General features: G+C 35.3%; 1 protein-coding gene across 5 annotated transcripts in view; it reads left to right on the forward strand.

The window, feature by feature from the left end:
- The window catches only part of FNDC3A (fibronectin type III domain containing 3A), a 173,871-nt gene that overhangs the window by 96,855 nt on the left and 49,345 nt on the right, over window positions 1–27,671 (forward strand). For 4 of the 5 annotated variants that reach the window (XM_059144894.1, XM_059144892.1, XM_059144893.1 and 1 more), the window contains 4 exons: window positions 6,898–7,135; window positions 11,269–11,538; window positions 13,097–13,155; window positions 22,027–22,184. In XM_059144894.1, the coding sequence (XP_059000877.1) occupies window positions 6,898–7,135; window positions 11,269–11,538; window positions 13,097–13,155; window positions 22,027–22,184 (725 nt within the window). Of the gene's footprint in view, window positions 1–80; window positions 162–6,897; window positions 7,136–11,268; window positions 11,539–13,096; window positions 13,156–22,026; window positions 22,185–27,671 lie in introns of those variants that run through there. The other variant, XM_059144896.1, reaches the window with a different exon arrangement.

Consider the following 27,671-nt stretch of genomic DNA (forward strand, 5'->3'; position numbering starts at 1 on the left):
GTGGGTTGTTATGGTGATGAGAGGGTACCTAACAGGAAGGGGATTGTAGATCTCATAATGTGGGGAAGGGAGCTAGATCAACTTCAGGAAAAGTCTGAGATTACTCCTTTGAGCTGGACTTGGTATTTCACTTTGCCTTTATGTCAGCACACAGCAATGAGGTCAGTACGTTTTTCAGAGATTCTACATACCAGTCTGATCTCAGTCTTTTCTGTCAAAAATTCGGCAGCAATAATGCTGCCAAAAGACATGGGCATTGTTGTGTGTGTATGTACAGTTGTAAATATAAAATAAATATCTGTTGAATGAATGGCCAGAAATACCTATATTATTATTTAGTAGCTATATTATTATTTAGTAGTCTCTCTCTCAAATAAATAAATATAATCTTTAAAAAAAAAAGAAGTAGAAGATTGCTAAAAGTTAGGCAGAAGCAAAGGTTGTAAGAATTGAGGAAATCACAGAATTTAAATAATATGGTGTTAAAAGGGGGGAAATTATGTGGCATTCTAGTAGAACTAATGGAATACATTTATTACTGGTTGTATCATTGATTCAGCAGTTTTCTTTGAGCATCTGCCCTATGCTAGGAGTTGTTTCAGGTGTTGGGAAGAAAATAGGAAGCAGAACAGATTTGTCATGGAATGTATATTCTGGTGGAGAACAGACACACAATAGAAAATATAAACACAAATTCCTCTTTCTGTAGCCCCTTTTAATTATGTCTGTGTTTCGTAAAGGAAAAAATAGGGCTTTGCCAAGTTAGAAATTGTGTGCCATATGTGGGATTGATGCTGATAGCCCTATTTAATTCTATTTTACTGTCTTTCCTTTGTTTTAATTTTTTTAACATAGACTAATTTGGATTAAATTTTATCTTTTCTTTTCACAACTTACTGATTCTATTTTAATCATCACCATTGGTGTACGCTGTTAGTATAAAATTCATTGCCTGCATGGTTAGCCATTTGTCAGCACCTGGACTTAGCGGATAGTTTTGAGGCCCCCATCTTCACTCCTGGCTTCTCAGAAGGTTACTTGAAGTGGTTCAGTTCTCCACATTCTTGGTCCTGATCTGGCCCTTTTTTTCTTTCTTATGTTTCCTAGATTTCTTTTTTTAAATTGTGATAAAATATACATAACAAAAAATTTACCATTGTAACTTTAAATATACAGTTTAATGTCATTAAAGGTATTCACTGTTGTACTACCTTCACTACCATCCATCTACAGAACTCTATTTTTTGCAAAACTGAAACTCTGTACCTAATAAAAAATAACTTCCCGTTCTTCCTTCTCCTGGCTTATCTTTATATTTTAAATGTTCTTTTTCAGTAGAAAAGTGGTTTTAATTTCATAAATAATTTAGCTGTTTCTTTTTAACCAGTGAGATCTTGCTTATGTTGTGACATTTAAAAAGACACTAAAATCTGGAGAGGACTATGCTAAGCAAAATAAGTCAAGCAGAGAAAGTCAGTTATCATACAGTTTCGTTTACTTGTGGAACATAAGGAATAACATGGAGGACATAGGAGAAGGAAAGGAAAAATGAATTGGGGGAAATTGGAGGGGGAGTTGAACCCTGAGAGACTGTGGACTCTGAGAAAACAAACTGAGGATTTGGGAAGGGATGTGGGTGGGGGGGATTGGTAATGAGCTTAGTGGTGGGTATTAAGGAGAGCACATATTGCATGGAGCACTGGGTGTGGTACATTAAACAATGAATCTTGGAACACTGAAAAAATAAAATTAATTTTTTTTTAAAAGACACTAGAGAACAGGTACCTCTGGATAGACATGGAATTAAGGCCAAAGTGCAAGAGTTCAAATATTAGCTCTCCATTTACTGCTTATGTGACCTTAGCAAGTTACTTAACATCTGCATGCTTCAGTTTCCCCATCTGAAAAATGGAGATAATAATGCTACCTATTTGTAATATTGTTATGAGGATTAAAAAGTTAATACATGTCCCTTTAGGAACTTAAGAGTTAAGTTGTAGGGTAAGACCTATGCATTTTAAAAGTTAACAAATACTACAGTGTTATGAATACCTAACAAGTGATACAGAATAAATGTAATAGAAATGATAGGAAGGAGAGGTCATTAAGATTGTGGTGCCCAGGATAGGGTTCATGGAAAGCAATCAAAAGAAACCTTCCACAGACCCTTAGCCCCAGAATCTCTACCAGCATCTGGGTTATGTGCTTTGCCATCTCATGTCAACTCACCACTCTTACTTTTCATCTAGAATGGAGACAGACTTTCCTGCTTCTCTCTAGACCCAGTCCCCCCAGTAGAGTCTTGGATCCCATTCCCTTTCGCCTGCATTTTTCTCTCTGTCTTCTACATCATCAATTTCTTACTGTCTGATGGGTCGCTCTCATTCTATCAGCATTGTCATTGTTCTCACAAAAAAACAACACATTTTTTAGTTTCTTTACTCCACTGCTGCCAGCTACCACCTTAGTTCCATATTCCCCTCTGCAGGAATACTTGCCTAAATTGGGCTTTTAGCTCTCTATTTCTGCTCCCCACTTTCCTCTCCAAACCCACTTCAGTTAGGGTTTGCCCCTATGATTACAGCAAAACTGTTCTCATCAAAGTCACAGTAACTTCCACATTGCTAAATCCAGTGGTCAGTTCTTCATCTTCATCTTATTTGACCTTTCAGCAGTATTTGACAAAAGTGATCCTTCTTCCTTTATACATTTTACTGAACTTCCAGACTCCACACTCTTCTTAGTCTTCCTACTTTACTTGATTGTCCTTTTCCAATCTTTTCAGAACTTCAGGCTAGTATATCTAACTGCCTACTCAACGTTTCCACTTAAATGTCTTACAGACTTAACTAAATTCACATGTCTAAAACCTAAAACTTCAGGTCTTTCCCCCTGAAATAACTTATTCTGCCTTCACAGCCTTCACAGCCTTCCCCCTTCACAGTTGATAGAACACCATCCTTCCATAACTACTTCTTCTAACTTCTCCAGGGGCATCATCAGCTAATCTTGTTCTACCTTTAAATATATGGAGAATGTGAACCTTTTTTTATCACCCTGGTCCAAGCCACCACCATTTCTTGCGGAGATACTACAATAACTTTCTGGTTTTTCTGTTGTTGTTGTTCCCTTGTCCTACAATCTGTTCTCAACTCAGCAACCAAAGTAATCCTAGTAAGTATAAGGTTATGTCAGGATTTCTCAACCTCAGCACTACAGACATTTTAGGCCCAGTAATTTTTGTTGTAAGAAATTGTCCTCTGTGTTGTAGGTAGCTAGCAGCTTCCCTGACCTCTCTACCCAGTAGATGCTGGTAATACCCACTCCCAGTTGTGACAACCAAAAATGTCCCTAGGTACTGCCAAATGTCTGATAGGCCCCTGGCTGGGCACCAGTGACATCACTTTTCTGCCCAAAACTCTTTGGTGGTTCCTCCTTTCACTGATGTAAATGCTGAAGTTTAGGTGCTTATTAACTTTCACTGATGTAAATGCTGAAGTTTAGGTGCTTATTGATAGCTCATATGGTCCTTCCTAATCTGCCACTCCCTTTATCTCTTTGACCTTACCTGCTTCTACTTACCCTTCTTCCTTATGCTGAACCAGGCACATTGGCTTCCTTCTAAAACTACTTTTATTTGTTAGGGACTTTGTTCTGTTTTCTCTGCCCAGAACACTCTTCCAGATTTTTACATGAATAATTCATTCAGTTACTTAAGTCTGCTCAAATTTCATTTTGCCAATAAGGCCTATCCTGGTCACTCTGTTTTACACTGCAACCTGTCACACTCCCACAATGCTTCTGATCCCACTCACCTGTTGTTGGTTTTTTTCCCCATACTTATCTGCTGGCAACATGCTAAATAATTGACTCTTCTTTTTGTATTCACTGCCTCTATAGTAAGTGTGCCCCACAAAGACATCACTAACATTTTTTCTCACCTAGATTACCAATGTTTTTGTCTTTTTTTAAATGAGCGGAGAAGGTAAAGTTAGAACTAGATATGGAAGGATAGATGGTATTTGCATAGTTGTATGTTAAGGGGAGGCGAAATGAAAAGAAAGATGTCATAAACAGAAGTCCAAGATATGGAAATGTATAGGTATGTATGAAGACAGGTCTTTAGTATACCAGCCTGGCTGGAGTTAAGGGCTCAGGATTTGGTAAAGGAAAAAAATACATTTAAGAAGATAGGTTGGAACAAGACTGAAGGCCAGGTCAGAGAATATGGACTACAATCTTATCAGAAATGGGAGTCATTTAAGATTAGTGAGCTGGAGAGTTGATAAAGATGAAAGTAGTATATTGTGTCAGACACTGTAGTTTGGCTTGCTAAAAATCCATTCCAGACTCCTCCTAATGTCCCCTCTGTGGGTTAAAGGCTGAAAATCTGTAGTTTCCAGACTTTCTCCAGCTAGGGCTCCATATATTTCATTTCTGCCAATTACATGTATTTGTCTGAGGCTTGAATTCAGAACTGAATTAAATGGGAAGAAAGGCAAAACATGAGGCATTTATTTTGCTGGAAGCAAGAATTATACATTATAGCTCTAGAGCTAGTATATAAAAAACTGAATTCATTTGGTCTTCTAGTATAGACAGTTCGTCTCATACTCCCAACAGGTAAGGATAGTTTAATGGGGTGTTTAAAAGTAATTATAATCTTTCTAAAGCAATAATCATTGATTTTTAATTTAGGCTTATTTGTTCCTAAATAAGTGTGTTTTCTAATATAACTACCAAGCATGTATATGTTTATATACAAAATTTGCTATTCCATTTTTATAAGTTTATTTATTTATGTAATCGCTATCCCCAATATGGGGCTTGAACTCACAACTGCGAGATCAAGAGTTGCATGTTTTTCCAGCTGAGCCAGGTGGGCACCCCCAAATTTCGCTGTTTTTAAGAATAGTAAAACTTGTTCTTCCTGAATATAGCAGGATTTGCCTCTAAGTTAGCACTTTATATTTTAATAGTTTTCTTTTTCCTTAAGAGAAAGGTATTATTAGTCATTTATTATACCTGGAGAGTAATCTTTTAAGTCTTAAAGTTTAAGGGCCCTATTTTAATAGAGGGATTCCTAATTTTGAGATAAACTCCTATATCCTATTGGGCTTTCCTGTATGTCCTGGCAGCTCCAGTGAGATTGAAAGGGTATAAATCTATCATTTTGAGAATTCCTTTTCTTGGTACGCCTAGGTGGCTCAGTCTGTTAAGTGGCTGCCTTTGGCTCAGGTCATGATCCCAGTGTCGTGGGATCAAGTCCCACATTGGGCTCCTTGCTTGGCAGGGAGCCTGCTTCTCCCTCTGCCTCTGCCTGCCACTTTGCCTGCCTATGCGCGCACACTCTCGCTCTCTCTCTGACAAACAAATAAAAATAAAATCTTAAAAAAAAAAATCCTTTTCTGCAGTGTAACCCCTATTTAAAAATATATAATATCTAGGATTCAGTTCAGGGCTAGAATAACGGTTAGGTTTAGGGACCGTGTGAGGGTATGTGCCTATTACCCTGCAGTTCAGAGACCTCTCCAGAGGGATAATTTTAGGGTTAGGGTTAGGGGTTAGGGTTAAGCACATACCCTCACATGGTCCCTAACCCTAACTATTATTCTGTCTCAAACTGAACCCTAATCCTAGATCTGAGAGACAAAAAGATTTTATATATGTATACAATGGAATATTACTCAACCATAAAAATGAATGAAATCTTGCCATTTGCAATGATGTGGATGGAGCTGGAGTATTATACTGAGTGAAATAAGTAAGGGAAAGACAAATGCTATATGCCTTCACTCATACGTGGAATTAAACAAATGAGCAAATAGAAAAAAGGAACAGAGAGGCCAACCAAGAATTATCTCAGATCATTATGGAGAACACACTGATGGTTAGCATAGGGGAGTTGGGTAAGGGGGATGGGTTAAACAAGCGGTGGGGTTAGGAGTACATGTGTTGTAGTGAGCATTGGATGTATGGAAGTGTTGAAACACTATTATTTTACACCAGAATATAATATTACACTGTATGTTAACCAACTGGAATTAAAATAAAAACTTTTTAAAAATGTGTAATTTCTAAAATTGAAAGCCACAGATACTTAACTGGGAATTAATATATTAGGTGTTAGTCTCCCTTGAAAAGATCTTTAGCTGTTAAAATTGTCCTGGTAATGTTTGCAAGAATTTTGTTCCTAAATGCAGTATATAGTTGATCTTAGAAATCTGGATCCAGTTTTTTCCCCATTTCTACTTCATAGTTTGTGTTCTTTCTATAGCTTTTATCTCCCAACCCCCATCCATAGTTGGGGAAGCAAATTAATTCCTGACCCTATTGTGTGTGTGTGTGTGTGTGTGTGTGTGTGTGTATAAGATTTTATTTATTTATTTGAGAGACAGCGAGAGCATGAGTGCAGAAGCAGGGCAAGGGGCAGAGAGAGGGGAGAAGCAGACTCCCCACTGAGCAGGGAGCCAGACATATTGCAGGGCTCAATCTCAGGACTCTTGAGAATGTGACTTGAGCCCAAGGCAGCTGCTTAACTGACTGAGCCACCCAGGCGCCCCCCCATTGTGTCAAAACCAAAAATTCCTTTGAATCTCCCTTCATTTTTAATGCATCAGTAAATGCACATAACACAAAAGTAAATACCTAATATCGTAGCTCATTGTTTTTATTATTATTTAGCTAATCTCATCATTGATTTAAGATTTATATTGCATTGTATAAGAAAAACTACTTCATGTTCAGTATGTATGTTATGTATATGTACTTAGTGTATTTAATCATATTCTGTAAAATTTCTTAATTAACTTCTAATGGTATAAAAATTCTTACTCTAACCTATATCAAAAGATTGCTTAAATCTTATGGAAGAAATGTTTAATGTTCATTTTGTAGGTTATTGAAGACAATGGTGTTCGAAGAGTTGTTGTGGTTCCTCAGGCACCAGAGTTTCATCCGGGTAGTCACACAGTCATACACCGTTCCCCACATCCTCCTCTGCCTGGTTTCATTCCTGTCCCAACCATGATCCCCCCTCCACCACGCCATATGTACTCACCAGTGACTGGAGCTGGAGACATGGCAACACAGTATTTGCCACAGTATCAATCTTCACAAGTATATGGAGATGTAGGTAAGATATCTAAAAATATTCCTGTCTTGTGGAGTTAGTTCGTCTTTACTTGGATATACAATAAATGCTTTCCTCCTATTATATAAAAGAAAAGACCAAACAGTAACAATACCACAATCATGTTCTCTGACCCAAGCACTATGTTAAGTATTTCATCCTCATGATTACCCCTCAAGGCAAAAAAGTAATCAAAATCAAAGAGGAAAAATAACTTATATCGTGCAGCAATATTTAGTGGGGACATGTTCAGACAAGAACTTTTCTTCTCTCTTCTGCCAACTAGACTCAGGAAACTTTTCAGCCAGGAACAATCATACTGTTGTTAAATATTTAAGGTTGTGATGCCACTTACCAAAGTTGCTGGGTTCTATAAAGGACTGGGGAGAGATGTGGGGGAGGAAACAAGACCTAACCAAGGACCCCAGGGAGTTATTAAATTGCTGGGAAGAATAGACAACCACACATACACCAAATAATTATCTTATTCTTGCCTATGTATTTAAATACCATCTGTATACTGACAGGTCTCACATTTGTGTCTCCAGCCACAACCTCACCTCTGAGCTTCAGACTTAACGTTTCTGACTTCTTAATAACCACTGAAATGCCTCATGCGTATCAGTTACATTGTTTCTAAAACATAAATCTCAATTATGTAGCCTGCTTTTCTGTCATCTTCATCTTGATACATGGTAGAACTGTCTACTCAGTTTGCTCAAGTGAAAACCACATGATCAAATTTATTCTTCCTTCTTTAACCCCCACATCAGCTGGTATCAGTTTTATTTTCAGACGTTTCCAAATTTTATCTACTTTTTTCCACTGCTACTCAAATCTTGTCCACTCTTAGCTCTTGTCAGGATAACTGCAGCAGCAGCTGCCTTCCAGTTGGTTTTCTGCTGTCATTCTTGCTCCCAGCCATCCAGGCTTAGCCTGAGTAATTATTTTAAATATAAGTCAAACCATTCTCATATTTAAAAGATTTCAGTAACTTCTCATTACATTTAGAATAAAATCCTGAACCTTCTACTAGACCAGGATTTTTCCATGTCTATACTCTTGATATTTGAGAATGGGTAAGTGTGTGTTTCACAGTATAAAACTGTGCATTGTAGGATATTCAGGAGAAGCCATGCCCTACCAGATGCCAATAGCATACAACTCCTACCCCCCCATCCTCAACCAGTTGTGACAACTAAAAATATCTCCAGATATTGCCAAATGACCATGGGGGCCAAAATTGACCTTGCTTACAATGTATTGGCCTTCACAAAGCCATCCCCTGTGGCCTCTGACTGCTTTGTTCCACTTGTCCTACCCTACCCCCTTCAGTTTTTCAAAACCTCCAAGTTCTTTTTGCCTCAGTGCCCTGCACATGATGTTCTCTCTGCCAGGAATACTCTTTTCCTTTTCTGTGGAAGGCTCCTTTTTTTTCCCATTTGATTTCAGCTTTCAGAGAGATCCTTTGTGACCTTACCTTATCAGTCTCTCACACTGAAACCTGTTTCTTTCACAGAACTTAACACAATTTGATTTTTTTTTAATTCATATGTCTTTCTCCCTTATTTGACTACGCATCTCCTGACAACTAAATGTCTTACCCATCACTCTCTCTTAGCAGTACCTATCATTAATGTTTAGTAAACTTACAGAATAACTCTAAAACAGAATTTTAATTCTACAGCACAGCCTATAAGTAATAAATATATATTATGTCATATATCATATATATTTTTCAAACTTCTCTTGCCCAAGTAACACACTGATTCTGTAGGTCTGGGTTTTGCATCTCTGACGCATTCCCAGGTGAGGCTCATTGAAGTGGTCCAGTGAAAACTTGAGTAGCAAGAGTTTATATTACAGTCTCATCCTTCTATTTTCTTTACTGTTAATTATGACTTATTTTTAAAAAGGTATTTGAGAAAATTATTTTAAAAAGCTAGATGTTATAACTGTTGCTATTTCATGTTGTTAAAATCCTTGTTATTCAGAAGGAGATATTAGAATACTTGGATATAAAAAAAAAATTAAAAAAAGAATACTTGGATATGATTCACAGTGTTGTGAAGGAAAGTGAAAAATATAAATCCACAGGGGTACAAATCTAAAAACTAGTTATCCAGTGATGAAAGACAGGAGTCCTACTGTGTGTGAGTTTATAAGCCAAAGTGTCTACAACTAGATCCTAATAATGATAGTTTTATAACTAGTAGCAGCCTTCATGAAGAGGAGATTCTGGCTCTTTCATATAAATATATGCATAATATATATATTTATATATTTTATAATATATTTATATATTTAATATAAATGTTCATACAATATGTTGGCTTTTATATCTAGCTTTTTTTCACTTGGGCTATTTTTTTAAGGCTTAGTTCAAAAGTTTAGCATAATCAGTACTCCATTCCTCTGTATGGCTGAAAATATTACGTTATAGGGATATAATTTTGTTTATCCATGTATTAATTGATGGACATTTGAGTTGTTTCTACTTTTTATCCATTATGAAAAATGAATAATGATGCTTTGACAGTTGCATACAAGTTTTTATGTAGACATGTTTTCACTTCTGAGAGATTCCTAAAAGTAGAATTGCTGGCTTGTATAGTAATTCTATGTTTAACTTATTGAAAAGGCATAAAAACCGTTTTCCCTAGTGACTGCACCATTTTACATTCCCACAAGCAGTATGTGAGGGTTCTAAATTCTCCATATCCTTGCTAAAACTTGTTACTGTCTTTGGATTCTAATCATTCTGGAGAATGTGAACTTGTGTCTCATTGTGGTTTTGATTTGCTTATTTCTCATTACTGATGTTGAACACCTTTTCATTAGCTTTATTAGCTATTTGTGTATCTTCTTTGGAGAGATGTCTATTCAGATCCTGCACCCATTTTTCTAGTTGGGTTATTTGCCTTTTTATTGTTAAGTTGTAAGAGTTTTGATAAAATATGGATTCAAGTCCCTTAGCAGATATATGATATACAGGTATTTTCTCTTACATTGTCTTTTTACTTTCTCAATGGTATCCTTTAATGCAGAAAAGAAAAATTTTGGTGAAATCTGATTTTTCTTGGATAGCTTATGCTTTTGGTCCTAAGAAACTATTACCTCAACCAAAACCATATGAATTGGCACCTATGTTTTCTTCTATGAACTTAATAGTCTTACCTCCTACATTTAGGTCTTTGATTTATCTTAATTTTTTTATATGGTGTGAGGTAGGTGTCCAGACTCATTCTTCTATATGTAGATACTCAAATTCCTGTGTTTTTTATTCTAGTATTATTGTACATATCCTTCTAGTACTATTTCAAAAATACTGTATTCGTTTTCTTAAAACACTAATAAGTTAAAACTTTTTATTGAGATTTTTGAGCCTTTTTAAAAAATATTTTTCTCATTACAAATTTTAAATTTAAAATAAAAATAAATTCTGGGACAGGTAACGGTATTTATGAAGTATATTGATTTTATTATAGTGCTGTGTGACTCTTTCTATAATAAATACATTCTTCTAAATCACAACCTTGAGTTTTTGATATCCAGAGATGCAGTGTTTTGTACCTAGACTCTGTTCTTAGTAAACAATCCTACTTATTTCTTTTTATTAACTCCTATAACTATTTTTCAGTGATGATTCAGTTTGGTTTTTGTGGGCTGTTTTGTTTTGTTTTGTTTTGTTGAGTCATAAGAGAATTTAGGCAGGAGGTGGTTTTCTGTTTGCCTCCTTTTTATGTTTGAAGTTGAAAGAGATACTAAAAGTGATGATTACAAAAGAGTAAGAGAAAAAGAACTGTGCACAGTTCATTTCAGTTCTTAACTCAATTATGATTATCATAACTTAATGATGTTGTAATCAGCTGCTTCTGTGGAGGTTAAGAGTTAATTGGAAAAAGATGAAGAAAAGCAATGTCTCTGTAAATGTATTTGATATATATAATTATAATCAAAAAATTTGGTTCTCTCAGTAGATGGAGAAACAGAAATAGCTTTGTTTTGCAGAATTATTCTTTGAAATATTTTATAATAGTTTTATGCAGTATAATAGATTTATTTCCCATTCCTTTCTTTTGTCATAAATGTATTTGGAGTAAATAATGTTTTAAAATGTTTTTATTTCTTCCTAGATGCTCACTCTACACATGGAAGGTCCAACTTTAGAGATGAAAGATCTAGTAAAACATATGAACGTTTGCAGAAAAAATTAAAGGATCGCCAAGGAACACAGAAAGATAAAATGAGCAGTCCCCCATCTTCGCCCCAGAAATGCCCTTCTCCCATAAATGAACATAACGGGCTTACAAAAGGGCAGAATGCTAGTGGTATAAACGTAGGATCAGCAAAGAATAAGTCAGGAAAAGGGAAAGGTGGTGCACAAATTGATACAGAAGTAGAAGGTAACTATTTAAAATACTCATCTATTCCTGTTGGTACTTTTCATCATTATTTAATCAACTAAAAGTATATTCTTTCAATTATTTCATTAGGCTCCAGATAAACTATTTTTAACAACCCTTCCTAAATGTGAGAAGTTTTATTACCTAAATTGTTGCTGGGGTACTTCTTTTTACAATTTGTGAAAGCTCGATTAGTAATTTCACCTAAATGGCAAATTTTACTACCTAAGAGAAATTCGTTCAAAGAAAAACCCTGGTAAAGTTCATCCAGATTCATTTTCCTCTTTTTCTGGTCCCTTTGACATGGCTCTGCTGGTTTTTTTCAAAACTCTTTATTTCTGCTAACTTCTTTATTTATAAAGTCCCTGAGAGCAACTCATTATGTCATTCATTAATTAATCTATATACTCTATAGGAATGAGTATTCTTCATTGCTTTTGTCAGAAGTTCTTTTTTCTTAAAATCCCCTTATTTCCCTGGACCTTTCCCCTAACCTGTGACTTCTACCATATGAACTCTGAGCACTACTTCCTTTTCTTTATAATTTCCATTCCCCACCAATATATTTTTTTGCTTTAATAGCTTCATGGTTAGTACATTAACATTTATATTAAAGATTTTATTTTTATTGACAGAGAATTTGAGAGAGCACAAGCAATGGGAGCAGAGGAGGAGTGAGAAGCAGACACCCCGCTGAGCAGGGAGTTAGATGCGGGACTCAATCGCAAGACCCTGGGATCATTACCTGAGTCAAAGGCAGACACTTAACCATCTGAGCCACCCAGGCGCCCATTAACCTTTATATTAACAAAAATGTTCTCCCATATTTTTGAGACCTTCTGATGAATCTTTTTCAGTACTGATATTTTACAGGAGTTAAGATAAAGTTACAGATTTATCAGTTTGAATATAAGTTATAGTCAAGTCAATTACATTCTTATTTTGGGAACCACAGTTAAGACCTGCCAAGACACAAATACTTGGGTGTTTGGGTGGCTCAGTCAGCTGAGCGTCCAACTCTTGGTTTTAGCTCAAGTCATGACCTTGGGGTCATGGGATCGAGCCCCATGTCAGGCTCCACACTCAGCGAGGAGTCTGCTGAAGATTCTCTCTATCTGCCTCTTAAACCCTACCCCATGTGTTCACTTCCTCTCTCTCAAATAAATAAATCTTTTTTAAAAAAAGGTTGGGGGGAGGGAAGAAAGAAATACTCATTTAATTTGTTAACTGTTAAGAGGTAGGAGATTGGGGAATGAGAATTCTGGAGAGTATTTTTTACAGCTATGAATAAAAATACACTTTGTATAAGAAAAACTTAGTGACTGGTTCAGATTTATATAGTGGCATTATAATTAAGGATCACAGTTAAAGTGGAAATAGAAACTAAAGCAGAAGAATCTTAAAGAACTACAAACTGCTGAATATGAACTAAAGTAAAAATTAGGAAATAAAAATCTCAGTTTACCAACATAGTTTCAGAAGACATATTGTGGAAAGAGAGGGATGATTATATTTAAGTTCATTTTTTAAATAATCTTTTTTTCTTTCTCTTTTTTAGAAAAAGATGAAGAAACTAAAGCTTTTGAAGCACTTCTGTCCAACATTGTCAAGCCAGTGGTAAGTATTGCATGTATTTTCTTAACATTTATATTAAGTATTATTCGCGTAGGGTTTTGGTGTATTCTAGTTCAGGCCTTGCTTAAAACTTAATTATATCAGGGGCACCAGACTGGCTCAGTCGGAAGAACACATGACTTTTAATCTTGTGGTCGTAAATTCAAGCCCCACCTGAGTGTAGATATTACTTAAATAAAAAAAAGAAAAGAAAAGAAAAACTGTAAAAATGTGATATTGATAATGGATCAATGTAGATCTGACATAAGAAAGAATTGTTAGTGAAACAAAATATTCAGTCCATTTTTTAAACTAGGATTTAATGTATGCTGAATGGCATTGAAAATCATTGGAACAAAGATGTAATAAATAGTGTGGGTACAACTAATTACCAGTTTTTAAAAATCATCTACACGATTTCCATAAAAAATATATTCCATTAACTCCAGATGCAAAAACAGTTACTATAGAAGAGGTTTGTATTTCCCAACCCTTTGTAAGTGTACATGTAATAGAAGAAATAAAATCAGCAGAAGGCAAGCAGCAAACCTGGCTACATAAAATTTTCTGCTTATTTTTTAAATAACCTAAGTAAAGGCTAAGATCTTAATAGGAAAAATACTTGCATCAGATTTGACAAAAGATTAATTTCAAGAACTCATACAAATTGAACTTTTTTAAACCCATTAAGACCCCAAAGTGTTTTTTTACTAGTAATCAAAATTAAACTTCTCTAAAACCATGAGGTCTCATGTCTTAATAAAAAGCTACACAAACAAAAATGGTTTTTGCAGCACAAATATTAATAAAAATAAAACAAAGAATTCATAAATTGGGATATTTTTACAGACAGAATATTTTAATCATTTAAAAATGTGATTTTGGGGGCACCTGGGTGGCTCAGTTGGTTAAGCAACCACCTTCGGCTCAGGTCACAGTCCCGGAGTCTCGTGATCGAGTCCTGCATCAGTCTCCCAGCTCCATGGGGAGTCTGCTTCTCCCTCTGACCTTCTCGCCTCTCATGCTCTCTCTCACTGTCCCTCTCTCTCAAATAAATAAATAAAAATCTTTAAAAAAAAAAAAAAGTGATTTTTGAAGACCAAAAACATTCAAAGATGCTATTGTAGGAAACAGTGCTATTGATCAAATTATTTAGATAACCATGATTACAGTCTTATAAAGGAAAGACTTTAGAAAGAGGAAAAAAAATAGAAGGAAAAACCAAAATGTCGCAGTTACTCAGATGGGTCATCTTTCTTTCTCTGCTTTAGGAGCTATAACTTCATTCCATTTTAAAAGTAAGCTAATAGATGTGCCAGTAATTAAGATTAAATTTTTATTTTATTAGTTATGTGTGAACTCCTTTATGGTGAAATATGTAAGTAATGCACAAATATAGGGAGTAGAAATAAATTCCAGTTACCCACTCCTCTGAGTTAGTCCTAACAGTTTGGGTTTCCAGTTTCACTTTATTTGTATGTGTTCGTCCATCGTAATATATTTTTTCTATTGTCTTTTTATGAAAAAGGGATCATACTGTACCCTTTTGTTCTATGGCAGGCTTTTTTCTTTGTGCTGTGCCTTAGCAATCTGTGTCATCATATTATTCTTTCAAGAGCTGCATAGTTGCTCATTCAGTCAGTCACAGTATTGCCATAATGACAACCAATCAAAATACTTATTGAGATCCTATTATATATCAATAAATAAAAAGCAAATATAAAACCAAATCAGATGTGATAGTAAAAAGAGCTTTTACAGAAATAGGGTAATGTGATGCATTACTGAGGAGAGGGGAATTACATTAAATATAGCAATCAGGAGAACCTTCTCTGAGCCTCTGAAGAGTTAGAAAAGTTGAAAACGTTGGAAGGAATGGAAGAGGGAAAGCAGGAATAATCCTGGCAAGTTTGCCAGATAGACCCAATAGATTATGTTTATTGGAACATAGTGCAGTGGAGGAAGGAGAAGTACAAGATACAGTGGAAGCAGATGACTGGGCTTTCTCGGGCAGGATAAGCCCATTTATTAAACATTGATAAAAATATTTCTTGATTTACAAAACAAAACCTTCTATCTCTTCCCTGCCCCCCCCCAAAAAAAACAACCATGGTAAAATATCTTGTGCTAAGTTACAAAAAAAAAATACTTTGCTTTATTCTTTTTTTTTTTTTTTTTTTCCAATACTCTTTTTAAATTTTATTTTTGATACTTTGCTTTATTCTTGTATGGAAACAGAAAAGTTGTTGTTACTCTCTTACTACCCTCTCCACAAACGCTTATCTTTTAATTTTATACCATGTTAGGAAATTGAAATAATAAGTACTTACCTAATAAGTACTTATCTAATAAGTATTATGGTCCTACTTTTTCAGACAACACTAAATAGATTTGGATGCTTTAGTTTTCTTCCGTTCTAATCTGAGGTCTCTGAAAAAATTAATCTTATACATGTAAATTAATGTAAACCTACACAGAATTATTTCATAATAATAGCTAATACAAGTTTACTTAGTGTCAGACTCTGTTCAGGGTACTTTGAAAACATGCATTATTTAATTTCTAGAACAACCTTTTGTGTACCCTTTTCCCTATCTTACAGATGAGTAAACTAAAGCAAGAGCAGGTGTTTTTTTTTTTCTTTTTTTTTTTTTTTAAATTTTATTATTCACTTGACAGACAGATCACAAGTAGGCAGAGAGGCAGGCAGAGAGAGAGGAGGAAGCAGGCTCCCCACCGAGCAGAGAGCCCGATGTGGGGCTCGATCCCAGGACCCTGGGATCATGACCTGAGCCGAAGGCAGAGGCCCAACCCACTGAGCCACCCAGGCGCCCAAGAGCAGGTTTGATAAGAAATTCAGTCAATAGCTTTCCAAAATCTATGTCTATCCAAATGTATATCACTAGATTAATAAAAAGAATTTTCAAGCCTTAATAGAATTGGTATTTGAATGAAATAATCGCTAATACTAGCAGCATTTACTTGTTACAGTCTATAATATCAAAAGCATTATTTTTCAGGCCATGAATCTTAAAACAGTTCTTTTAAAGAATTTCTTGGCCAGTAATTTTGTAAAATAAGTCCTGTGTCATAGTAAAAAGTCATGTTGTTGGTTTTGTTTTGCTTTTTTTTGTTGTTCATTTTGTTTTTATCTTTACTAAATTACTTGTGATCTGTGAAGTATAGGTTAGGGGTGTGTGTGCGCAAGCACGCACTTGTGTGTGTGTGTATCTGTGTGTGTGTTTGTGTGTGTGTGTGTGTGTGTATGTAGTTGTTTTTGCATGCTTTTGTTCATTAGAGCACCAAACTAAATGTATCACTTACTCTGTAAATATTTGACCACTAATAAAATGCCATATGCTGTGCTGAAAGCTGGAAATAGATAGGCATGGCCCCTGCTTTCAGAACTTTGTTTAGTAGATTAGGTCATGCAATAAATGTAAGATTATATCTGTGGAGTGCCAGAACAGAGATAGAGTGCTATAAGAATATATAATAATAGGGGGACTAGGCCTTGACAGGATGTTAAAAGAAATTTCACTAAGGAAGGATGATGAACTGAAATTTATTTTTTATAAGATTATTTATTTATTTGACAGAGAGAGAGCGAAAGTAAACAAGGGAACACAAGCAGGGAGAGTGGGAGAGGGAGAAGCAGGCTTTCTGCAGAGCAGGGAGCGTGATGTGGGGCTCTATCCCAGAACCCTGGGAACATGACCTGAGCCAAAGGCAGACACTTAACACTAAGCCACCCAGATGCCCCAGTGAACTGAAATTTAAAGAAAAAGTAGTGGTTGGGCATTGTGGACTGTGAGGGTTAGTGTGGGGACAGTATTGCAGAGACCAACATTTGAAAAGTACTGAACATAACACATTTGAGGAACCAAAAAAAAAAAAAAAAGGGCAAATTTTATTTCTGAAGTAAGCATACAAATAAAGACTCATTTCAGATGATTTCCAAACTATATTTTCTACCCTCATTATTCACCACTTTATTTAGAACCACATCTCCTAAGGCATCCTAAAAAATGTTCCAAGTTCACGGTCGCCTGGATGGTCCAATTGGTAGAGCATGCAACTCAATCTTGGGGTCGTGAGCACAAGCCCACATTCATTGGCCATAGAGCTTACTTTAAAAAAAAAAAAATGGGGAAAAAAAAATACCCGAATTTGTAGGTTTTGCTAACAACTAGAACTTTATATAGAAAATCTGTTTCTTAATCTTTTCTAAGTTATTTTCTTCATTGTTTCTCAAAACAAAAAAGGAATTGAATTAAATAGATCCCTTTTGTTCTCTGTTTCCTTTTAGTATATCCATCAGTTATCACATACCTCTCCCCAAGTTTTCCTGATCACAATATCAGTATCACCTTACATTTCCTCTTTATCTTTAATGCCAAACTGAAATCCAAGCTTTATCAGTTCTTTTACTTCAGATTTCTAGGATCCACTCTTTCCCAGCTTCCCACATACACACATAGGTACTACATCTTTACACAGGAATTCCACTGTAGCTTTATTGAAGTCCACCTCCCTTTTCTTTCTTTTTTTTTTTTAAAGATTTTATTTATTTATTTGAGAGAGATTTATTGAGAGAGATCACAAGCAGGCAGAGAGAAAGAGAGCAGAGAGCCTGATACGGGGATCGATCCCAGGACTCCGAGTTCATGTCCTGAGCCGAAGGCAGCAGCTTAACCCGCTGAGCCACCCAGGCGCCCCCCACCTCCCTTTTCTTTACAACCCTTTAATAATCCTTTGAAACCGGCACTAGATAACAGCATTTTTACGCATTGTTCAGATTGCAACATGAAAAAAACCATTACTCTTGTTTTTCAAGACTTGACTGTCTTCCTCTTTCCTTTGTGATCTTCTTAATGGTCCTTTGTGTTTCTCTTTTCCCCTAAATCTATGGTTCCCATGGGAGTGAAATTACTAGAGTACTTTTCAAAATACACACTCATACATGTTCTTTGGACACCAGGTTATAAGTATAAACTTAGGGAAACAAATTACTCGTTCCTATAATAATTACCCATTTCTTTTCTACCAAATTATATCCCAAACCAAATCCTTTAAAATTTTATTTAAAGTTCATTTCTCATGAAGTTTTCCACAGCAACCCCAATGTAATTACTCCTTTTTTGCGCCTTAACATTTATGTGCAAGTAATAAAATACCATTTTAATGGACTGAGTTGGGATCAAAACTTTTTCTGTAAAAGCAGATTCCTAGAAAAGTTGAAATTAGCAGTGTGTCTGAATTTTTTTAAGTATATTTTCTAAATTCAACAATATATCCTGGAAGTCTATTTAGTTAAATGTTAGAAGTATAGGTTAGTTAGAAATTTTGCTGACAGTATTCTACCAATGTTAATTTCTTAATTTTCACAAAATTACATTATTATGTAAGATACTAATAGAGGAAGCTGGGCAACGGGTATACAAGCCCTCTGTATACTTACTATCGTCCCAACTTTTATGTAAATTTAGATTTACTCCAAAATGAAAGACTTTTTAAAAATATTACATTTGATTAGTTATGGTAAATAAATCATCTCATTCAGCCACTCACTTTTGTATGTGAGACCTGGGACCCTAAAGGTTTGAGAGTTCAGTATCATCAAGCAAATTAGTGGCAAGTCTTTTGCCTTCCTCCTTAAGTTCCTCTCTACCACCTATACTTTTAAGTCAACTTCAAAAAGTAGATGCCAGTTCATGCTTCTGGCTGACCTACCTTCAGAGTATTATTCACTTACTTATTCTCACAGTTTAACAGGATAATCTCATAAAATCAGATTCTAAGTACAGTATACTTGAAAGTACATACAAATTTAGTGTACTTGAAAGGTTGTACATATATGTATGTTAACAGTAGGTTTCTTTAAAAAAAAAAAAAAAGCTACAGTAACCTATAGTTAAAGGTTAATAGCCAGATGGACATGGTTAAAACAAAGAATCATTTTAAGCACATTTTAAATGAAACATAGTACTAAGACATTTATAAGGTAGTATGACAGTAAGTAAAATATATTTCTGTGCTTTAACAGAAGCAGAATATATACAGGAATAAAATTTAAATTTATTCAGGCTTTAAGAACTTTGAGAAGGGGAAAATGCCATGCTTGTGTAGAGACTGATTATACTGCCCAATTAAGATAGGGGTCGTCCTAATCCTAGTGGTCAGTGGTTTTATATTTAGAAACACTGGGATAGTCATTAAATATAATTTTTTTAAGATTTTATTTATTTGACAGAGAGACAGAGAGAGAGAGGGAACATAAGCAGGGGCAGTGGGAGAGGGTCTGCTCTGCTGAGCAGAGCCTGATGAGGGGCTCAATCCCAGGACCCTGGGTTCATGACCTGAGCTGAAGGCAGACTGAGTCACCCAGGCACCCGTAAATAGAGATAATTTTAAAGCAAGCTTTTACATTAGAGTCTAGGTGTGATCTGATAACTTTTCTTACCAATCTTTAGTTTAATCCTTAGGCTTTTTCCCTCTTTATTACATTTTTATTATAAAAGAATACATATGCAAAAATTATTCCAGTAATCCAAAATGTACAAAATACTACAAAGACCTTCTGTTTTTTTCTCACAACTCTCCCTGTATCCCACCACACATATGCACAAAATCCCCGAAGGTGAGAATTAGTACATTTGTACAGTATATTTCCAGATACTGGTGTGCATTTTTAAATTTTTTTTAACATAACTGAGATCATAGCATGCATACTGCTTTGTAGCTTCTCTTTTCCCCCATTACATAGCATCAGTATATTAAGGACATGTTTAAATGTCAGCACATAAATATTTTCCTCATTCCTTTTTGAACACCTGCATAGTAATGTGTTAAGAAACTGTGCTCATACTTCCAATTTCTTGCCATTAGTAACAGTGCTGCAATAAATATTCTTAAGTACATGTATTTATGTATGTAAGTTCATAGGCTATTTCCCTGAAAAAAGTTCAGGAATGGAATTATTGAACTATAAGCACATTGTAAATTTTTATATTGGTTCCCAAGTAGCTCTACACAGGGATCTTACCAGTATATACTCTTAACTACATTTAAGAGAGTGCCCATTTCTCCAAACAGTTAAATACAGTGGCTATTACTAGCTCTTTAATCTTCCTAATGTGTTAGTTGAAAGGTTGTACCTTATTTTAATTTACATTTATTTATGAATATAGTTACTCAAAAATAAACTCAAAATGCATTAAAGACCTAAACTTGAAACCTAAAAACCTAAAACTCCTAGAAGAAAACATGGACAGAAATTTCTTTGACATTATTTGTAGAACATTTTTCTGCATCTGTCTCCTTAGGCAAGGGCAGCAAAACAAAATTAAAATGTTGAGACTAGACCAATATGACATAGCTGAAAATTTACACCTCTCAGAATGACTAAAATTAAAAAAGACAGGAAATAACAGGCATTGGCTGGGGTGTGGAGAAAAGGGAGCCCTTGTATACTTTTCGGTGGGAATGCAAATTGGTATGGCCATTATGGAAAACCATATGGAGGTTCCTCAAAAAATCAAGAGAACTACCATATGATGCAGTAATTCCATTACTAGGCATTTATCCAAAGAAGAAAAAAACACTAATTCAAAAATATATATGCACTCCTATGTTACAGCATTATTTATAATAGCTAAGATATGGAAGCAGTCCAAGTAGCCATCCACAGATGAATGAGTAAAGATGTGGTATGTATATTACCATATATACAGTGGAATATTACTCAGTCATAAAAAATGAAATGTCACCATTTTCAGCAACATGGATGGACCTAGGTGGTATAATACTAAGTGAAATAAGTCAGAGAAAGACAGACATTGTATGATTTCACTCATATGTGGAGTTTAAGAAACAAAACCGATGAGCAAACAAAGAAGTAGAGACCAAATAACAGACTCTGAAATACAGAGAACAAACTGGTGGTTGCCAGGGGGGATGCGAGTTTGGGGATGGTAAAGTAAATAAAGGGGATTAAGAATACACTTAAGGGAGCACCTGGGTGGCTCTTGATTTGAGCATGAAGCCTGCTTAAGATTCTTTCCCTCTCCCTCTGGCCCTCCCTCTCTGCTCTCTTTCTTTCTTTCTCTCTTTCTCCCTCTCTTCCTCTCTCCTTCCCTCCCTCTCCCTCTGGCCCCCCTCTGCTCTCTCTCTCTTTCTCCCTCTCTCCTTCCCCCTCTCTCCTTCCTTCCCTCTCCCTCTCTAAAAAAAAAAAAATAATAATAATAATAATAATAATGCACATCATGGTGAGCACTTAGAAAAGTGTCAGATTGTTGAGTTACTATATTGCACATCTGAAAGGAATATAACACTGTATGTTGATTATACTTCAACCCATTTCTCTAAACCCTTACCTTAACACAATGAAGATGTTACTAGCTTTTTAATCTTCTAATCTGTTGGATGAAAAGTGATACCTTGTTTTAGATTACCATTTATTTTTATGAATGCTTTTCACATCATTTCTTAGATTTATATTTCTTTGATTGGTCCATGACCTTTGCTCATTTTTCTCTGTTCTTTATCTTACTGTAAGACACTTTCTACATTGAGGAAATGAACCTTTTCAATACATTACAAGTGGACTTTTTCTATTCTTTTTTAACTGTACATGGTGTTTACACTAATAGTTTTGAATGGCCCATAATGGTCTTTAAATTTTTATTGAACCCATCTGCCCTTTGGTAACAGATTATATCTCATCTACAAATGGACAGGTTTCTATTTGTGGGCCATTTTATGAAAGTAGATACAGATATATTTTATTTAATCTTGAAACCTCATTAAATTTTCACTGTTTGTTATTCACATTATAGTTGTTTCAAAGAGCTTTTAAATATTATGTTTTTGCAGGCGTCAGACATCCAGGCAAGGACAGTAGTACTTACCTGGTCACCTCCTTCCAGTTTCATTAATGGTGAAACAGATGACACTACTGTACCAGAGCTCTATAGTTACGAAATTCTGGTCTCAAGTACTGGAAAAGACGGGAAATACAAAAGTGTTTATGCGTAAGTACTTGTTATGTTTTACTCCTCCCATTATGTAAGTTAGTGATTTATCATAAAGAGTTTAATACTAATTTTGTTCTGCTTTTCCCTCTCAGTGCTTTTATTTTGAATCTATAAATTGACAAGTGATACTGATTTCAATGTATATAGTCCAAATACCAGCTGATAAACGTCTGTCTCCTACCGCTTGAAATAATGCTTTCATTGGCTACATTCAGCATTAGTATTTTTCAGTAGGCTCCCTTGTAGATATTTCACTATTCGCATATTCCTGAGACATTAATATAAATTGCTGTATGTAGAAGCCCAGAATGGAAATAGGGAACCATTAGATTGTGAACTCATGAAATATAATGCTTCTCTAAAGAGTTGGATTTAACTGTTAATATGTCAAGCTAATACCCTATTGTAAAATGAATTTAGTACCATTGTTCCTCATTTGTATGTTGGTATGTTAATAATCATATTTTGAAAACCTATCATAGTTCTCTTTCCTTGGCTGAAAAGTGTTAAAATACACCCAAAAGCCTTCGAAAGAGTCAGTGGCTAAAACTGTGACATTTATGACTGACACTTGTAAAATAAATAATTTTTTGTCCTTATTCATATAGAAGTTGCTTATCTAATGAAAAAATAAAGAGTGAAGTTGATTACTAATAATAATTTAAACACTGGGAATATTATAAAGGAAGTGATTAGTCACTTGAATGATCATAATTAACATAGAACACTGGACACATCAACCTTCTTGATATCTTTTCAAAAAATAGCTAATATAAGGAAAAGAGGAAAGTGAAACTGCTCCAGTATTTACTATCTAGTTACATAAGGTTAGAAAAATATCCTGTCTCCTCCTCTCTATTGACATTTCCTTGTATTTATTCTATCGTGTATCTTAAAAGAGACAAAGCTACCTACAGGGTAAATAGGGGATAAAGGATCATCAACAGAAGGTTTCTTTTTGTGGTAATGGCTATTTCTAGTTAGATGGCTGCTTGCTAGGAGGAAGCATTTACCTCCATTTGCAGCCTGATCAAAGAGACAAGAGGATTATTAGTCACCTTCTTTACACCAATTCAGGTCTCTCTCTGAGGAGGCTACTACAACTGCCCAATTCTTTCCTCAGTGGGATGTGTTTTCTTATATTTATTGGTTTTGATTTGAGAAATGGTGGTGGGGGGGAAGGTCCATAAAGTGGAGAGGAAAGAAACTTGGCTAAAGGAAAAGGAACAGAGAACGGTGGTTTTTAAAAAAAAGTAGTAGAAAATGGACTGGTTTTTGGCCACATATATAAGTAATAGTTGTAACAAGTGATTATTTTAAGAATATGTGCTATTAGGGACACCTGGGTGGCTCAGTGGGTTAAGCCGCTGCCTTCAGCTCAGGTCATGATCTCAGGGTCCTGGGATCGAGTCCCGCATCGGGCTCTCTGCTCAGCAGGGAGCCTGCTTCCTTCTCTCTCTCTCTCTCTGCCTGCCTCTCAGTGTACTTGTAATTTCTCTCTGTCAAACAAATAAATAAAATCTTTAAAAAAAAAAAAAGAATATGTGCTATTATATTTAAAAATGTGAAAATGTAGTAGTACCCATGAGTGAAATACTTTACATCAAAATATTCACTTTTTTAATGATATGCTCATTAAACTAATATTTTACATAAGATTCCATTTTATAGTCTAACAAAATGCAGAAGTGACACACTCCTTGTAAAAACTTGGTGCTTTTGATTTCAGTAATATACAGGTTATTTAGCATTTTAATTGTGAAAGATGAATTTTTAAATAACTCAAACTGGTTTCATTTCTTTAATCTAAATACCTTCCCTGACTACACACACACACACACACACACACAAATAAGTCTGGCTTATACCATTGATTTGCTTAGGACACCTTTTGTTTTTTTTTGGGGGGGGGGGTTGTTGGTTTTTTTTTTTAATTTAGTGATTCATCACTTACATACAGCACCCAGTGCTGAACATAAAAGCTTAATACTTAATACTGATCATCCATTTAGCCCATCCCTGCACTTCCCTCCATCATCCCTCAGTTTGTTCTCCACCCTTAAAAGTCTCTTAGAATACTGCTTCTCTCTCTTTCTCTTTTTGCCTTCCCAAATGTTCATCTGTTTCTTAAATTCTACATATGAGTGAAATCAAATGGTATTTATCTTTCTCTAATTTATTTCACTTAGCATAATACACTCTAGTTCCATCCACGTCATTGCAAATGGTAAGGTTTCTTTTTGATGGCTGAGTAATATGCCTGAGAGTGTATGTATGTGTATGTGTGTGTGTCTGTCTGTCTGTCTAACATCTTCTTTATCCATCCATCAGTGTATGGACATCTGGGCTCTTTCCATAATTTGGCTGTAGTTGATACTGCTGCCATAAACATTGGGATGCATGTACCCCTTCAAATCAGTATTTTTGTATCCTTTGGTTAAATACCTAGTTGTGCAATTGCTGGGTTATAGGGTTAGTTCTATTTTAACTTTTTGAGGAACCTCCATAGTGTTCTCCAGAGTAGCTGTACCAGTTTGCATTCCCACCAACAGTATAGAGGGTTTCCCTTTCTCCACATCTTCACCGACATCTGTTGTTTCCTGTGTTGTTAATTTTAGCCATTCTGACAGGTGTGAGATGGTGGTTATGATTTGTTTCCCTGATGATGAGTAATATTAAGCATCTTTTCATGAAAAGTGTCCATTAGCCATCTAGATGTCTTCTTTGGAAAAGTATATATTTACATCTGCCCATTTCTTAACTGGATTATTTGTTTGGGGGATGTTGAGTTTGATAAGCTCTTTATAGATTTTGGATAATAATCCTTCATCAAATATGTCATTTGTAAATATCTTCTCCCATTCCATAGGCTACCTTTTCGTTCTGTTGATTGTTTCCTTCACTATGCAGAAGCTTTTTATCTTGATGAAATCCCAGTAGTTCATGCTTGCTTTTATTTCCCTTGCCTTCAGTGATATGTCTAGAAGAAATTGCTGTGGCTAATGTCAGAGGTTGCTGCCTGTTTTCTCCTCTATTCCTATCTCCTGTTTAGGTCTTTCATCCATTTCTAATTTTGTGTGTGGCATAAGAAAGTGATCCAGTTTCATTCTTATGCATGTGGCTATCCAGTTATCCCAACACCATTTGTTGACGAGATTATCTTTTTTCCATTGGATATTCTTTCCTGTTTTGTCAAAGATGAGTTGAACATATAGTTGTGGGTCCATTTCTGGATTTTCTCTTCTGTTCTATTGATCTATGTGTCTGTTTTTCCACTAGTACCATACTATCTTAATGACAGCAGCTTTGTAGTAGAGCTTCAAGCCCAGAATCGTGATGCCCCCAGCTTTGCTTTTGTTTTTCAGGATTGCTTTAGCTATTTGATGTCTTTTGTGATTCCATACAAATTTTAGGGTTGTTTGTTCTAGTTCTGTGAAAAATGCTGGAGGTACTTTGATAGGAATTGCATTAAATGTATAGATTGCTTTGGACAGTATAGACATTTTAACAATGTTTGTTCCTCCAGTCTATGAGTGTGGAATGTTTTTCCATTTCTTTGCATCCCCATCAGTTTCTCTCAAAGTTTTCAGAGTACAGATCTTTTACCTCTTTGGTTAAGTTTATTCCTAGGTATCATACAGTTTTTAGTGCAGTTGTAAATGGGATCAATTCCTTGACTTCTTTTTCTGCTGATTCATTATTGGTAAATAGAAACGCAAAAAATTTCTGTACCTTGATTTTATATTCTGCAACTTTGCTGAAGTCATTTTCAATTTTTTGGTGGAGTCTTTTGGGTTTTCTACGTAAGAGTATTGCATCATATGCAAATAGTGAAAGTTTGACTTCCTCCTTGCCAGTTTGGGCACCTTTTTTTTCTTTTTGTTGTCTGATTGCTGAAGCTAAGACTTCCAGTACTATTTTAAATAATGATGATGAAAGTGGACATCTCTGTCTTGTTCCTGACTGTAGAGGAAAAGCTCTCAGTTTTTTCCCACTGAGGATATTAGCTGTGGGTCTTTTGTGTATGGCCTTTATGGTGTTGAGGTATGTTCCATCTATACCTATTTTGTTTTGAGGGTTTTTATCAAGAACGGATGCTATAAAATTTTGTCAAATGCTTTTTCTGCATCATGTGGTTCTTAACCTTTCTTTTATTCATGTGGTATATCACCCTGATTGGTTTGCAAATATTGAACCACCCCTGCAGCCCAGGAATAAATCCCACTTGATTGTGGCAAATAATTCTTTTACTGTACTATTGGGTTTCTCTTGTTGAGATTTTTTGCATCCATGTTCATGAGGGATATTGGCCTGTAATTCTCCTTTTTGATGGGGTCCTTGTCTGGTTTTGGAATCAAGGTAATGCTAACCTCATAGAATGAGTTTGAAAGTTTTCCTTCTACTTATGTTTTTTGCAACAGTTTGTCAGAAGTATAGGTGTTAACTCCTTTAAATGTCTGGTAGATTTCCCTTGGAAAGCCATCTGGCCCTGGGCTTTTGATGGTTGGAAGATTTTTAACTACAGATTCAATGTCCTTATTGGTTATGGGTCCATTCAAACTTGTATATCTTCCTCTTTCCGTTTTGGTAGTTTGTATATTTCTAGGAATTTGTCTCTTTCTTCACTTGCCTAGCTTGATGGCATGGAATTTTTCATAATATTCTCTTAAAATTGTTTGTATGTCTGTGCTGTTGGTTGTGATCACTCCTATTTCATTCATGATTTTATTACTTGAGTCCTTTCTCTTTTTGATAAGTCTGGCCTAGCAGTTTATCAGTTTTATTAATTATTTCAGAGAACCAGCTCTTAGTTTCATTGATCCGTTCTACTGGGGATTTTTGTTCTTTTTTCTGTATTGCTTATTTCTGCTCTAATATTTATTATTTTCCTTCTTCTGTAGGCTTTAGGCTTTATCTGCTATTCCTTTTCTAGCCCTTTTAGGTATAAGGTTAGGTTGTGTATCTGAGACTTTTCTTGCTTTTTGAGGTAGGCTTGTATTGCAAGGACCTCTTAGGTCCTCTTAGGATCACCTTGTTTTAGACTGTCATGTTTTCATTTTTACTTCATCTCATTGAAGTTTTTTTATTTCTTCTTTGATTTCCTGGTTAACCCATTCATTCTTTCATTGGATGTTCTTTAACCTCCATGTATCTGTATTCTTTCAAAATTTTTTCTTATGGTTGACTTCAAGTTTCATAGCATGGTGGTCTGAAAATACGTATGGTATGATCCTAGTCTTTTTGTACCAGTTGAGGCCTGATTTATGACCCAGTATGTGATCTTTTCTGAAGAAAGTTCCATGTATACTTGAATGCATGTTCTGCTGCGTTAGGATAAAATGCTCTGAATGTGTCTGTTAAGTCCATCTCATCCAGTGTGTTATTCAAAGCCCTTGTTTCCTTGTTGATCTTCTGCTTAGATGATCTGTTCATTTGTAAGTGGGGTGTTAAAGTCTCCTATTATTATATTATCAATGAGTTTCT

This window comes from Mustela lutreola, chromosome 13 (genome assembly GCF_030435805.1).
Source record: "Mustela lutreola isolate mMusLut2 chromosome 13, mMusLut2.pri, whole genome shotgun sequence".
Lineage (NCBI taxonomy): Eukaryota > Metazoa > Chordata > Mammalia > Carnivora > Mustelidae > Mustela > Mustela lutreola.